The sequence below is a fragment of the Rhinoraja longicauda genome, chromosome 18 (genome assembly GCF_053455715.1).
Source record: "Rhinoraja longicauda isolate Sanriku21f chromosome 18, sRhiLon1.1, whole genome shotgun sequence".
Taxonomy (NCBI): Eukaryota; Metazoa; Chordata; class Chondrichthyes; order Rajiformes; family Arhynchobatidae; genus Rhinoraja; species Rhinoraja longicauda.
This window is the reverse complement of record NC_135970.1, coordinates 72,564-87,369: the sequence shown is the minus strand read 5'-3', so window position 1 is coordinate 87,369 and position 14,806 is coordinate 72,564. Positions and strand designations below refer to the sequence as shown.

Sequence of the window (14,806 nt, the reverse complement as noted above, 5' to 3'; positions counted from 1 at the left end):
GGGCGGGTGTTGCAGTGCGGGCGGGTGTTGCAGTGCGTGTGGGTGCCAGTGCGGGCGGGTGCCAGTGCGGGCGGGTGTTGCAGTGCGGGCGGGTGTTGCAGTGCGGGCGGGTGTTGCAGTGCGGGCGTGTGTTGCAGTGCGGGCGGGTGTTGCAGTGCGTGTGGGTGCCAGTGCGGGCGGGTGTTGCAGTGCGGGCGGGTGCCAGTGTGGGCGGGTGTTGCAGTGCGGGCGGGTGTTGCAGTGCGGGCGGGTGTTGCTGTACGGGTGTTGCAGTGCGGGCGGGTGTTGCAGTGCGTGTGGGTGCCAGTGCGGGCGGGTGCCAGTGCGGGCGGGTGTTGCAGTGCGGGCGGGTGTTGCAGTGCGGGCAGGTGTTGCAGTGCGGGCGTGTGTTGCAGTGCGGGCGGGTGTTGCAGTGCGTGTGGGTGCCAGTGCGGGCGGGTGTTGCAGTGCGGGCGGGTGCCAGTGCGGGCGGGTATTGCAGTGCGGGCGGGTGTTGCAGTGCGGGCGGGTGTTGCAGTGCGGGCGGGTGTTGCAGTGCGTGTGGGTGTTGCTGTACGGGCGGGTGTTGCAGTGCGGGCGGGTGCCAGTACGGGCGGGTGTTGCAGTGCGAGCAGGTGCCAGTGTAGGCGGGTGTTGCAGTGCGGGCGGGTGTTGTAGTGCAGGCGGGTGTTGCAGTGCGTGTGGGTGCCAGTGCGGGCGGGTGTTGCAGTGCGGGCGGGTGTTGCAGTGCGGGCGGGTGTTGCAGTGCGGGCGGGTGTTGCAGTGCGTGTGGGAGCCAGTGCGGGCGGGTGTTGCAGTGCGGGCGGGTGTTGCAGTGCGGGCGGGTGTTGCAGTGCGGGTGGGTGCCAGTGCGGGCGGGTGTTGCAGTGCGGGCGGGTGTTGCAGTGCGGGCGGGTGTTGCAGTGCGGGCGGGTGTTGCAGTGCGTGTGGGAGCCAGTGCGGGCGGGTGTTGCAGTGCGGGCGGGTGTTGCAGTGCGGGCGGGTGTTGCAGTGCGGGCGTGTGTTGCAGTGCGGGCGGGTGTTGCAGTGCGTGTGGGTGCCAGTGCGGGCGGGTGTTGCAGTGCGGGCGGGTGCCAGTGTGGGCGGGTGTTGCAGTGCGGGCGGGTGTTGCAGTGCGGGCGGGTGTTGCTGTACGGGTGTTGCAGTGCGGGCGGGTGTTGCAGTGCGTGTGGGTGCCAGTGCGGGCGGGTGCCAGTGCGGGCGGGTGTTGCAGTGCGGGCGGGTGTTGCAGTGCGGGCAGGTGTTGCAGTGCGGGCGTGTGTTGCAGTGCGGGCGGGTGTTGCAGTGCGTGTGGGTGCCAGTGCGGGCGGGTGTTGCAGTGCGGGCGGGTGCCAGTGCGGGCGGGTATTGCAGTGCGGGCGGGTGTTGCAGTGCGGGCGGGTGTTGCAGTGCGGGCGGGTGTTGCAGTGCGTGTGGGTGTTGCTGTACGGGCGGGTGTTGCAGTGCGGGCGGGTGCCAGTACGGGCGGGTGTTGCAGTGCGAGCAGGTGCCAGTGTAGGCGGGTGTTGCAGTGCGGGCGGGTGTTGTAGTGCGGGCGGGTGTTGCAGTGCGTGTGGGTGCCAGTGCGGGCGGGTGTTGCAGTGCGGGCGGGTGTTGCAGTGCGGGCGGGTGTTGCAGTGCGGGCGGGTGTTGCAGTGCGTGTGGGAGCCAGTGCGGGCGGGTGTTGCAGTGCGGGCGGGTGTTGCAGTGCGGGCGGGTGTTGCAGTGCGGGTGGGTGCCAGTGCGGGCGGGTGTTGCAGTGCGGGCGGGTGTTGCAGTGCGGGCGGGTGTTGCAGTGCGGGCGGGTGTTGCAGTGCGTGTGGGAGCCAGTGCGGGCGGGTGTTGCAGTGCGGGCGGGTGTTGCAGTGCGGGCGGGTGTTGCAGTGCGGGCGTGTGTTGCAGTGCGGGCGGGTGTTGCAGTGCGTGTGGGTGCCAGTGCGGGCGGGTGTTGCAGTGCGGGCGGGTGCCAGTGTGGGCGGGTGTTGCAGTGCGGGCGGGTGTTGCAGTGCGGGCGGGTGTTGCTGTACGGGTGTTGCAGTGCGGGCGGGTGTTGCAGTGCGTGTGGGTGCCAGTGCGGGCGGGTGCCAGTGCGGGCGGGTGTTGCAGTGCGGGCGGGTGTTGCAGTGCGGGCAGGTGTTGCAGTGCGGGCGTGTGTTGCAGTGCGGGCGGGTGTTGCAGTGCGTGTGGGTGCCAGTGCGGGCGGGTGTTGCAGTGCGGGCGGGTGCCAGTGCGGGCGGGTATTGCAGTGCGGGCGGGTGTTGCAGTGCGGGCGGGTGTTGCAGTGCGGGCGGGTGTTGCAGTGCGTGTGGGTGTTGCTGTACGGGCGGGTGTTGCAGTGCGGGCGGGTGCCAGTACGGGCGGGTGTTGCAGTGCGAGCAGGTGCCAGTGTAGGCGGGTGTTGCAGTGCGGGCGGGTGTTGTCGTGCGGGCGGGTGTTGCAGTGCGTGTGGGTGCCAGTGCGGGCGGGTGTTGCAGTGCGGGCGGGTGTTGCAGTGTGGGCGGGTGTTGCAGTGCGGGCGGGTGTTGCAGTGCGTGTGGGAGCCAGTGCGGGCGGGTGTTGCAGTGCGGGCGGGTGTTGCAGTGCGGGCGGGTGTTGCAGTGCGGGTGGGTGTTGCAGTGCGGGCGTGTGTTGCAGTGCGTGTGGGTGCCAGTGCGGACGGGTGCCAGTGTAGGCGGGTGTTGCAGTGTGGGCTGGTGCCAGTGCGGGCGGGCTGGAAAATTGACAGGGGAGAGCCGGTGGATGTTGTGTACCTCGACTTTCAGAAAGCCTTCGACAAGGTCCCACACAGAAGATTAGTGGGCAAAATTAGAGCACATGGTATTGGGGGTATTACTTACATGAATAGAAAATTGGTTGGAAGCCAGAAAGCAAAGAGTGGGGATAAATGGGTCCCTTTAGGAATGGCAGGCAGTGACTAGTGGGGTACCGCAAGGCTCGGTGCTAGGACCGCAGCTGTTTACAATATGCATTAATGACTTGGATGAAGGGATTTAAAGTACCATTAGCAAATTTGCAGATGATACAAAGCTGGGTGGTAGTGTGAACTGTGAGAAAGATGCTATAAGGTTGCAGGGTGACTTGGACAGGTTGTGTGAGTGGGTGGATGCATGGCAGATGCAGTTTAATGTGGATAAGTGTGAGGTTATCCACTTTGGTGGTACGTACAACGAAATCTGGGTGTCCTAGTGCATCAGTCACTGAAAGGAAGCATGCAGGTACAGCAGGCAGTGAAGAAATCCAATGGAATGTTGGCCTTCATAACAAGAGGAGCTGAGTATAGGAGGAAAGAGGAGTGAGACCGCACCTGCAGTACTGTGCAGTTTTGGTCTCCAAATTTGAGGAAGAATATTCTTGCTATTGAGGGCGTGCAGCGTAGGTTTACTAGGTGAATTCCTGGAATGGCGGGACTGTCATATGTTGAAAGACTGGAGCGACTAGGCTTGTATACACTGGAATTTAGAAGGATGAGAGGAGATCTTATCGAAACGTATAAGTTTATTAAGGGGTTGGACACGTTAGAGGCAGGAAACATGTTCCCAATGTTGGGGGAGTCCAGAACCAGGGGCCACATTTTTAGAATAAGGGGTAGGCCATTTAGAACGGAGATAAGGGAAACCTTTTTAGTCAGAGAGTTGTAAATCTGTGGAATTCTCTGCCTCAGAAGGCAGTGGAGGCCAATTCTCTGAATGCATTCAAGAGAGAGCTAGATAGAGCTCTTAAGGATAGCGGAGTCAGGGGGTATGGGGAGAAGGCAGGAACAGGGTACTGATTGAGAATGATCAGCCATGATCACATTGAATGGTGGTGCTGGCTCGAAGGGCCAAATGGACTACTCCTGCACCTATTGTCGATTGTCTATTGTGCCAGTGCGGGCAGGTGACAGAGCGGGCGGGTGTTACAGTGCGGGCGGTTCACAGAGCGGGCGGGTGTTGCATTGCGGGCGGGTGCCAGTGCCGGCGGGTGTTGCAGTGCCGGCGGGTGTTGCAGTGCCGGATGGTGTTGCAGTGCCAGATGGTGGTGCAGTGCGGGCGGGTGCCAGTGCCGGCGGGTGTTGCAGTGCCGGCGGGTGTTGCAGTGCCGGATGGTGTTGCAGTGCCAGATGGTGTTGCAGTGCCGGCGGGTGTTGCAGTGCCGGATGGTGTTGCAGTGCCAGATGGTGGTGCAGTGCGGGCGGGTGCCAGTGTGGGCGGGTGCTAGTGCGGGCGGGTGCAAGTGCGGGCGGTCGCCAGTGTGGGCGGGCGCCAGTGCGGGCGGGCAACAGTTCGGGCGCCAGTGGGGGCGGGTGCCAGTGCGGGCGGGTGTTGCAGTGGGGGCGGGTGACAGTGCGTGCGGGTGCCAGTGCATGCGGGTGCCAGTGCAGGCAGATGTTGCAGTGTGGGCGGGTGCAAGTGCGGGCGGGTGCCAGTGCGGGCGGATGTTGCAGTGTGGGCGGGTGCCAGTGCGGGCAGGTGTCCGTGCGGGCAGGTGCCAGGGCGTGCGGGTGCCAGTGCGGGCAGGTGTCCGTGTGGACAGGTGCCAGTGCGGGCGGGTGCCAGTGGGGGCGGTTGACAGTGCGGGCGGGTGTTGCAGTGGGGGCGGGTGCCAGTGCGGGCGGATGCCAGTGAGGGCGGGTGTTGCAGTGGGGGCGGGTGCCAGTGCGGGCGGGTGCCAGTGCGGGCGGGTGCCAGTGCGTGCGGGTGCAAGTGCAGGCGGATGTTGCAGTGTGGGCGGGTGCAAGTGCAACGTGTGTTGCAGTGCGTGCGGGTGCCAGTGCGGTGGGTGCCAGTGGGGGCGGGTGTTGCAGTGCGGGCGGGTGCCAGTGCGGCGGGTGCCAGTGCGGGCGGATGTTGCAGTGTGGGCGGGTGTTGCAGTGGGGGCGGGTGCCAGTGCGGTGGGTGCCAGTGGGGGCGGGTGTTGCAGTGCGGGCGGGTGCCAGTGCGGCGGGTGCCAGTGCGGGCGGATGTTGCAGTGTGGGCGGGTGCCAGTGCGGTGGGTGCCAGTGGGGGCGGGTGTTGCAGTGCGGGCGGGTGCCAGTGCGGCGGGTGCCAGTGCGGGCGGATGTTGCAGTGTGGGCGGGTGCCAGTGCGGGCGGGTGCCATTGCGGGCGGGTGCCTGTGCGGGCGGGTGCCAGTGCGGGCGTGTGCCTGTGCGGGCGGGTGCCAGTGTGGGCGGGTGCCAGTGCGGGCGGGTGCCACTGCGGGCGTGTGCCTGTGCGGGCGGGTGCCAGTGCGGGCGGGTGCCAGTGCGGGCAGGTGCCAGTGCGGGCGGGTGCCAGTGCGTGCGGGTGCCAGTGCGGGCGGGTGCCAGTGCGGGCGGATGTTGCAGTGCGGGCGGGTGCCAGTGCGGGCGGATGTTGCAGTGTGGGCGGGTGCCAGTGCGGGCGGTTGCCAGTGCGGGCGTGTGCCTGTGCGGGCGGGTGCCAGTGTGGGCGGGTACCAGTGTGGGCGGGTGCCAGTGTGGGCGGGTGCCAGTGCGGGCGGGTGCCAGGGCGGGCGTGTGCCTGTGCGGGCGGGTGCCAGTGTGGGCGGGTGCCAGTGCGGGCGGGTGCCAGTGCGGGCGGGTGCCAGTGCGGGCGGGTGCCAGTGCGGGCGGATGTTGCAGTGCGGGCGGGTGCCAGTGCGGGCGGATGTTGCAGTGTGGGCGGGTGCCAGTGCGGGCGGTTGCCAGTGCGGGCGTGTGCCTGTGCGGGCGGGTGCCAGTGTGGGCGGGTACCAGTGTGGGCGGGTGCCAGTGTGGGCGGGTGCCAGTGCGGGCGGGTGCCAGGGCGGGCGTGTGCCTGTGCGGGCGGGTGCCAGTGTGGGCGGGTGCCAGTGCGGGCGGGTGCCTGTGCGGGCGGGTGCCAGTGCGGGCGGGTGCCAGTGCGGGCGGGTGCCAGTGCGGGCGGGTGCCAGTGCGGGCGGGTGCCAGTGCGGGCGTGTGCCTGTGCGGGCGGGTGCCAGTGTGGGCGGATGTTGCAGTGTGGGCGGGTGCCAGTGCGGGCGGTTGCCAGTGCGGGTGTGTGCCTGTGCGGGCGGGTGCCAGTGCGGGCGTGTGCCTGTGCGGGCGAGTGCCAGTGCGGGCGTGTGCCTGTGCGGGCGGGTGCCATTGTGGGCGGGTGCCAGTGCGGGCGGGTGCCAGTGCAGGCGGGTGCCAGTGCGGGCGGGTGCCAGTGCGGGCGGATGTTGCAGTGCGGGCGGGTGCCAGTGCGGGCGGGTGCCAGTGTGGGCGGGTGCCAGTGCGGGCGGGTGCCAGTGCGGGCGGATGTTGCAGTGCGGGCGGGTGCCAGTGTGGGCGGGTGCCAGTGTGGGCGGGTGCCAGTGCGGTCTGAGTCCCTTTTCCGTGACTTTCAAACTGAACAAGGGTGTCGACCCAAAATGTTACATAGAAACATAGAAAATAGGAGGCCCTTCGAGCCAGCACCGCCATTCATTGTGATCATGGCTGATCGGCCCCAATCAATAACCCGTGCCTGCCTTCTCCCCATATCCCTTGATTCCACTAGCCCCTAGAGCTCTATCTAACTCACTCTTAAATCCATCCAGTGATTTGACTTCCACTGCCCTCTGTGGCAGAGAATTCCACAAATTCACAACTCTCTGGGTGAAGGTTTTTTCTCACCTCAGTTTTAAATGGCCTCCTGTTTATTCTAACACTGTGGCCCCTGGTTCTGGACTCAAGACATTTTCATTAACCACCCCAAATTCCACAGTCTTCATGTTTTTCTCCACTGTAAATACCGAGGAGAAAAATACTCTGAGGATCTTGCCCATCCCGTGTACTTACAGGGTTATTCATTTTGATTACTGGTTATCCATTTTCCCTTAATGTACATATAAAATCTGCTTATTTATTCCAAAAACTGCAACCCGATTTTAGTTACATTTGGTTTCTTTTTGGGAATTACCAGGGAATTTGATATCAGCATAAAATCTTGTTTTATTTGCTTTTGTTATGGTTTATTTGTTGCAGTGTTCCATTTCAAGCCAAATTGAATCCACGTTACCAGTGCACAAGGAACCTTTGCAGCCTTTATTGATTGAATTGCCTGCACTGCCAATCGTGCCCAGATCTCACCACATGCTGCCAGAGAATAAACCTGTAAATCTGGAACCAAAGAAGAAAAAATACAAGGTTACATTCACTTTTCTTGCTGAAACATTACAATGAACTTTATTGCATATTTCTGTAGTGAACATTGGAAAAGAATGACATTAAAAATTGGTACCTATCTTTCAAAAAGTGTTTTATTTAAAAAGGGCTAGAATGAAGGTAGTAGAGTAATTTCATCTATATACTAAAACTCATGTTTGTTTGTTTGTTTGTTGCTGAACGATAGCACGCGCGAGTCCACCTCAGGCCCACCTTACTCACCATCGTCCCTTTGGTGCTAATGGAAGAAGTTTAATTGAAATCTGTTATATTTTTTAAGCTATTCACATTTTAAAGTTTAAATCTATCTCCCAGGGAGGGGGGGAGGGAGGGGAGGAGGAAGGGGGGTGGAGGGTGGATAAGGGGGGTTGAGGGGGATGGAGTGGGGGAGGGGAAGGGGAGGGGGAGGGGAGGGGAGGGAGAGAGGGGGAGGGAGGAGGAGGGGGAGGGGGAGGAGAGAGGGGGATGGTGGGAGGGGGGAGGGAGAGGGAGAGAGGGGGATGGTGGGAGGGGGGTAGGTGGGCGAGAGGGGAAGGGGGGAGGAGAGGGTGCTGCACCCATGCAGGAGAGGTTTGGGCCCAATGGGTCCACTTGGTCTAGTTTTGAATGAAATTAAGAAATAGCAAAGCCTGGATCTTTGGTTGATGCTGTTTTAAATCTCTTAAATGTTTCTAGCATCAAACAGGATGCAAATTGGGAAATATGAGATGTAAGTAACAGTAATATGGTACGAGAAATATAAGAAAATAACTGCAGATGCTGGTACAAATTGAAGGTATTTATTCACAAAATAAGGTCTATAACCAGAGTGGAGAGGAATGAAAGATTATATCATTGAATTTAGCAAGGGCTATTGTTTGCTAATCCTTTCCAATTCTAGGCAGAGAAGCCAGAGCTAGGGCTCACAATTTCACAACATGAAATTAGGTAGATAAGGGCAAAATAAGGAGACATCACTTCAAGTGGTACCATTCGTTTAATTCTCAACCTCATCAGGATGCGGACATTTAGTCAGTGAATTCAATTTCAGAGTGATGGTATTTTGGAACCATGCATTGGGGGGAATGATGGAGATTGAGTTAAGGAAAGTCAGATCGATAGTTTACTCCTGCCACTCGACTCTTGTGGTACAAATGGAATGTAGGGATCACGTAAAACAAAAAGGACCATTTGTCACTCGGGAAATCATATGATTTAACAATAAAGGATTTTTTGATTGATCAAACCAGGACAGAACTTGCACAGTAAATGCTAATGAACAGAAACCCTAGGGGGAGGAAAGAACTGCAGATGCTGGTTTAAATCGAAGAGACCCTTGGGATGCAGGCACAGATCCATGAAGGTAGTTATACGGGAAGACAGGATGGATAAGAGGCATACTTGCCTTTGGTGGTCAGGATATTGAGGGCCGGAGTTGGGACTCCAGATGACATTGGTAAGGCCAAACTTGGAAGCTGTGCACACTTCTGATGGTCCTGCTATAGGAAGGATATCATTTATAATGGGACTGATGTGCCATCAAAAGCCGCTAACAGACCAGGCTAATATCGGGCACTCCTTACATCTAAGCTCCATTTGGGTAATTAGATTCCATCCAGTCAGCTTGGACTGATGAGGTATGGTGGGTTGGAAAGGTTTGATCAAGGGTTTAGGAGAAGGGAAGGGGAAGCAAAGACCTGTTGGGGTAAGTCTGATATTGTGGATCGGGATCAGGTGTCAAGCAATCTTCGTTTGAGGTGAAATTCAATGTTTTGGAATTGCATTGTTGCATTTTAACAGCATGTTTTTTCTGCTCTATTAAGCTATCTCCTGGCAAAGAATTGTCAGAATGTTAGGTTAAGATGGAGCTTGATTTTTAATCCCTTGCACCTCCTGACAGAATTGATGAGCTTTAAATGTGATAAATTGTGGCACTCGGTACATTTTTGTCTCAATTACATCATTGGAGCATCAATGCCTGTTTGGTGAGCTATTTTGGACAGTTAGATTAGTTATAGAATAAGCTAGTTATAGAATAAGCTTGTTTGATTATTAATGTTGACCATCAGTAGAGAAGTACTGATCATTTCTAATTTGTTATCTCTTTAAGCCGGAAGGCAGTGACACTAGAGTACCAAAGGAATCTATGGAAACTGAATCAGACCCTTTCAAAGAGCATAGATGCAAAGAACCAATGAACCTCTCTGTTAATGATGAAAGTAAGTTGTATTCTTCATGATCATCACTAGTCTATCGCAATGCTGTTTTCCAGTGATATGCCTTGATTCCTTTCATGTCCAGACCTTTGTTTTGAACAACAAACACAATGACCAATTCTCCACGGTCATTGAAGGCGGAGAATTCCAATTGTTCACTAGCCCCTGAGAAATTAAACAGTGGACCTCCTTCTTATTCTCAAACTGTGATCCCTGGCATTAGGCTCCTCAGTCAGGGGAAACCATCTGCATCTAATGTGTTAAACCCTTTAATAAAAGCAGGGAAATCTCCTCTTATTCTTGTGAACTCCAGAAGTATTACAATCGCTGTCTACGCAATCTCTCCTCACGTGGCACTGCCGTCCTCGAACCAGTCGTGAATCTTTGATGCACTACTTGCACCCATCCATGATAAGCACTTCCTTTCTTCAGTTAGGTCAAATACTCCACATACTGTCGCGTGAAGACTTCCTTACACCTGTACTCAAAACCTGTCACATTCTCCACCCTGATTGCTAGTCAAAACTTCAAGGTTCCTTTTTATTGGTTGGGTTGAAAGGGGATGATGTCAGGCACTGGACAAAGGAGGTGGTATCATAGAACACATGTTCCACAAGGAAATTAGATATATGAAATGAATATATTGTTCATTGTGTTAGGTAAAATATTCAGCTGAAGTGTACTATTCACAGAATTGTTAATTCAATGGCATGTTCAACCCATTCGTAATCTTACTTGTTATTGATTTGTGTTTGTGTACAATGTTTTCAACCTTGCTTCTTGATTTACCAATATGGGCATAAAGATTAAACAAGCAAAATATTCTGGTCACATCTGATATTTATTGTAACTGAATGTTCTTGCAAACATCGCTGAAAAGTCATTTGGAGAGGGAAGCTTTAGAGAGGCATGGGCAAAATGCAGACAGATGGAACGAGTGTAGATGGGGTATCTTGGTCAGCATGGGCAAGTTGGGCTGAAGGGCCTGTATGATTCTATACATTTTGCAGTGTGTATTGGACAAATGCTCACAAATAGATGACTTTACTCCTCTCCAATTGATAGGGAGAGGCGGTCTATAAAACCTAAACTGTCAACTTGCAGATGAGGGTTACTAGTGTCTGGATCTATTTTTCATATAAGTTGATTTTAAAACCTGGCATGTAAGTAGAACATAGAACATGGAACAGTACAGCACAAGAATGGGCCTTCGACGCACAATGTTTGTGGCAAACATGATACCAAGTTAAACTGATCCCATCTGCCTGTACACGATCTATATCCCTCTATTCCCTCTATATCCCTCGTGTACGATCTGTACACGATCTATATCCCTCTATTCCCTCTATATCCCTCGTGAACGATCTGTACACGATCTATATCCCTCTATTCCCTCTATATCCCTCGTGTACGATCTGTACACGATCTATATCCCTCTATTCCCAGCACAATAGACAATAAACAAAAGGGCCATTCAGCTCCTCGAGCCAGCACCACCATTTAACGTGACCATGGCTGGTCATGCACAATCAGTACCCCGTTCCTGCCTTCTCCCCTGACTCAGCTATCATTAAGAGCTCTATCGAACTCTCTCTTGAAAGCATCCAGAGAATTGGCCTCCACTGCCTTCTGAGGCAAAGAATTCCACAGATTTACAACTCTCTGAGTGAAAAAGTTCTTCCTCATCTCTGTTCTAAATGGCCTACCCCTTATTCTTAAACTGTGGCCCCTGGTTCGGGACTCCTACAACATGCCTCTTGCGTGTCCAATCCCTTAATAATCTTATATGTTTCGATAAGATCCCCTCTCATCCTTCTAAATTCCAGAGTAGACAAGCCCAGTCGCTCCAGTCTTTCAACATACGACAGTCCCGCCATTCCGGGAATTAACCTTGTGAACCTACGCTGCACTCCTTCAATAGCAAGAATGTACTTCCTCAAGTTTGGAGACCAAAACTGCACACAATACTCCAGGTGTGGTCTCACTAGGGCCCTGTACAACTGCAGAAGGACCTTTTTGCTGCTATACTCAACTCCCCCTGTTATGAAGGCCATCATTCCATTGGATTTCTTCACCGCCTGCTGTACCTGCATGCTTCCTTGCAGTGACTGATGCACTAGGACACCCAGATCTCGTTGTATTTCCCCTTTTCCTAACTTGACACCATTCAGATAATAATCTGCCTTCCTGTTCTTACCACCAAAGTGGATAACCTCACATTTATCCACATTAAACTGCATCTGCCCACTCACACAACCTGTCCAAGTCACCCTGCAACCTCATAGCATCTTCCTCACAGTTCACACCGCCACCCAGCTTTGTGTCATCTGCAAATTTGCTAATGTTACCTTTAATCCCTTCATCCAAGTCATTAATGTATATTGTAAATAGCTGTGGTCCCAGCACCGAGTCTTGCGGTACCCCACTAGTCACTGCCTGCCATTCTGAAAGGGACCCATTTATCCCCACTCTTTGCTTTCTGGCTGCCAACCAATTTTCTTTCCATGTCAGTACCCTACCCCCAATACCATGTGCTCTAATTTTGCCCACTAATCTCCTATGTGGGACCTTGTCGAAGGCTTTCTGAAAGTCAATGTCCCATGTGCCTATCTAAAAGCTCCTTAAATGCCACCAAAATACCTACCTCCACCACCAGCCTGAATAATGAGCTCCAGGTCCCCACCACACTGTCTAAAACCCTACACATCTCCGTTCAATCATTCTGCTATTTTTTGCAAACAGTATTACGGCGATAGTTTATTCCAGTTTGACGATGTTTGCATGTTCACCCTGTGACCACGTGGGTTTCCTCTGAGTGCTCCAATTTCCTTCTACATCCCAAAGAAAAGCCTATAAGGTTAATTCACCTTTGTAAACTACCCCTAGTGTGTAAGGAGTGGCTGCAAAAGTGGAAAAAACAGAACTAGTGTGAAAGGGTAATCAAAGGGCCGAAGGACCAGTTTCTATGCTGTATCTCCAATCTATTGATGGTATAATTGTGCTTTGCTTTATATTGCTTTAACTAGATCCGAGAGTCAATGGATCTCCAGATTCAACAATGAATTCACTGGATGAAACACCATGTGACAAAGCAAACCAGAGGTAACAAGTGATGGATGATGGACAAAATATATACGAGACAGAACAGAAGTGTGATCAGTTGAATATATAGATTCAGAGTGATTCATGGAACAGAGATAGATATTCACCCTATTAGAAACATAGAAAATAGGTGCAGGAGGAGGCCATTTGGCCCTTTGAGCCAGCACCGCCATTCATTGTGATCATGGCTGATCATCCACAATCAGTAACCCATGCCTGCCTTCTCCCCATAGCCTTTGATTCCACTAGCCCCAAAAGCTCTATTTAACACTCTTTTAAATTCATCCAGTGAATTGGCCTCCACTGCCTTCTGTGGCAGAGAATTCCACAAATTCACAACTCCCTGGGTGAAAAAGTTTCTTCTCACCTCAGTTTTAAATGGCCTCTCCTTTATTCTATGACTGTCCCCCTGGTTCTGGAGTCCCCCAACATTGGGAACATTTTTCCTGCATCTATCTTGTCGAGTCCTTTTATAATTTTATATATCTCTATAAGATCCCCTCTCATCCTTCTAAACTCCAGTGAATACAAGCCTAGTCTTTCCAATCTTTCCTCATATGACAGTCCCTCCATCCCAGGGATTAACCTCGTGAAACTACACTGTCCTTCCTCAAATTAGGAGACCAAAACTTCACACAATACTCCATCTGTGGTCTCACCAAGGCCCTATACAACTTTAGAAGGACTTCTTTGCTCTTGTACTCAAATCCTCTCGTTATGAAGGCCAACATGCCATTAGCTTTCTTCACTCCCTGCTGTACCTGCACGCTTACTTTCAGTGACTGGTGTACAAGGACACCCAGGTCTCGCTGCACTTCCCCTTTACCTAATCTGACACCATTGAGATAATAATCTGCTTCCTTATTTTTGCCACTAAAGTGGATAACCTCACATTTATCTACATTATACTACACAACGTATAGAAAAGACAGACAGGTGGGCAGAGGGGGTGGGGTTGCTCTGATGGTAAGGAATGATATTCATTCCCTTGCAAGGGGTGACATAGAATCAGGAGATGTTGAATCAGTATGGATAGAAATGAGAAATTGTAAGGGTAAAAAGACCCTAATGGGAGTTATCTATAGGCCCCCAAACAGTAGCCTCGACTTAGGGTGCAAGTTAAATCAGGAGATAAAATTGGCGTGTCAAAAATGTAATGCTACGGTGGTTATGGGAGATTTCAACATGCAGGTAGACTGGGAAAATCAGGTTGGAAATGGACCCCAGGAAAGAGAGTTTGTAGAGTGCCTTCGAGATGGATTCTTAGAACAGCATGTACTGGAGCCTACCAGGGAGAAGGCAATTCTGGATTTAGTGTTGTGTAATGATCCTGATCTGATAAGGGGACTAGAGGTAAAAGAGCCATTAGGAGGCAGTGATCACAACATGATAAGTTTTACTCTGCAAATGGAAAGGCAGAAGGGAAAATCGGAAGTGTCGGTATTACAGTATAGCAAAGGGGATTACAGAGGCATGAGGCGGGAGCTGGCCAAAATTGATTGGAAGGAGGCCCTAGCAGGGAAGACGGTAGAACAGCAATTGCAGGTATTCCTGGGAATAATGCAGAGGTTGCAGGATCAATTTATTCCAAAGAGGTGGAAAGACTCTAAGGGGAGTAAGAGACACCTGTGGCTGACAAGGGAAGTCAGGGACAGCATAAAAATTAAGGAGAGGAAGTATAACATAGCAAAGAAGAGTGGGAAGACAGAGGATTGGGACTCTTTTAAAGAGCAACAAAAGTTAACTAAAAAGGCAATACGAGGAGAAAAGATGAGGTACGAGGGTAAACTAGCCAATAATATAAAGGAGGATAGCAAAAGTTTTTTTAGGTACGTGAAGAGGAAAAAAATAGTCAAGGCAAATGTGGGTCCCTTGAAGACAGAAGCAGGGGAATTTATTATGGGGAACAAAGAAATGGCAGACGAGTTAAACCGTTACTTTGGATCTGTCTTCACTGAGGAAGATACACACAATCTCCCAAATGTTCTAGGGGCCGGAGAACCTAGGGTGATGGAGGAACTGAAGGAAATCCACATTAGGCAGGAAATGGTTTTGGGTAGACTGATGGGACTGAAGGCTGATAAATCCCCAGGGCCTGATGGTCTGCATCCCAGAGTACTTAAGGAGGTGGCTCTAGAAATAGTGGAAGCATTGGAGATCATTTTTCAATGTTCTATAGATTCAGGATCAGTTCCTGTGGATTGGAGAATAGCAAATGTTATCCCACTTTTTAAGAAAGGAGGGAGAGAGAAAACGGGTAATTATAGACCAGTTAGTCTGACATCAGTGGTGGGGAAAATGCTGGAGTCAATTATAAAAGACGAAATTGCTGAGCATTTGGATAGCAGTAACGGGATCGTTCCGAGTCAGCATGGATTTACGAAGGGGAAATCATGCTTGACAAATCTACTGGAATTTTTTGA

At 53.2% G+C, this 14,806-nt stretch overlaps 1 protein-coding gene across 3 annotated transcripts in view; it reads left to right on the top strand.

The window, feature by feature from the left end:
- Positions 1-14,806, top strand: part of LOC144602188 (tripartite motif-containing protein 66-like) — a 255,557-nt gene that overhangs the window by 207,331 nt on the left and 33,420 nt on the right. For 2 of the 3 annotated variants that reach the window (XM_078414925.1, XM_078414924.1), the window contains exons 10-12: positions 6,907-7,068; positions 9,176-9,284; positions 12,308-12,383. In XM_078414925.1, coding sequence (XP_078271051.1) covers positions 6,907-7,068; positions 9,176-9,284; positions 12,308-12,383 — 347 coding nt within the window. The remainder of the gene's footprint in view (positions 1-6,906; positions 7,069-9,175; positions 9,285-12,307; positions 12,384-14,806) is intronic. The other variant, XM_078414926.1, reaches the window with a different exon arrangement.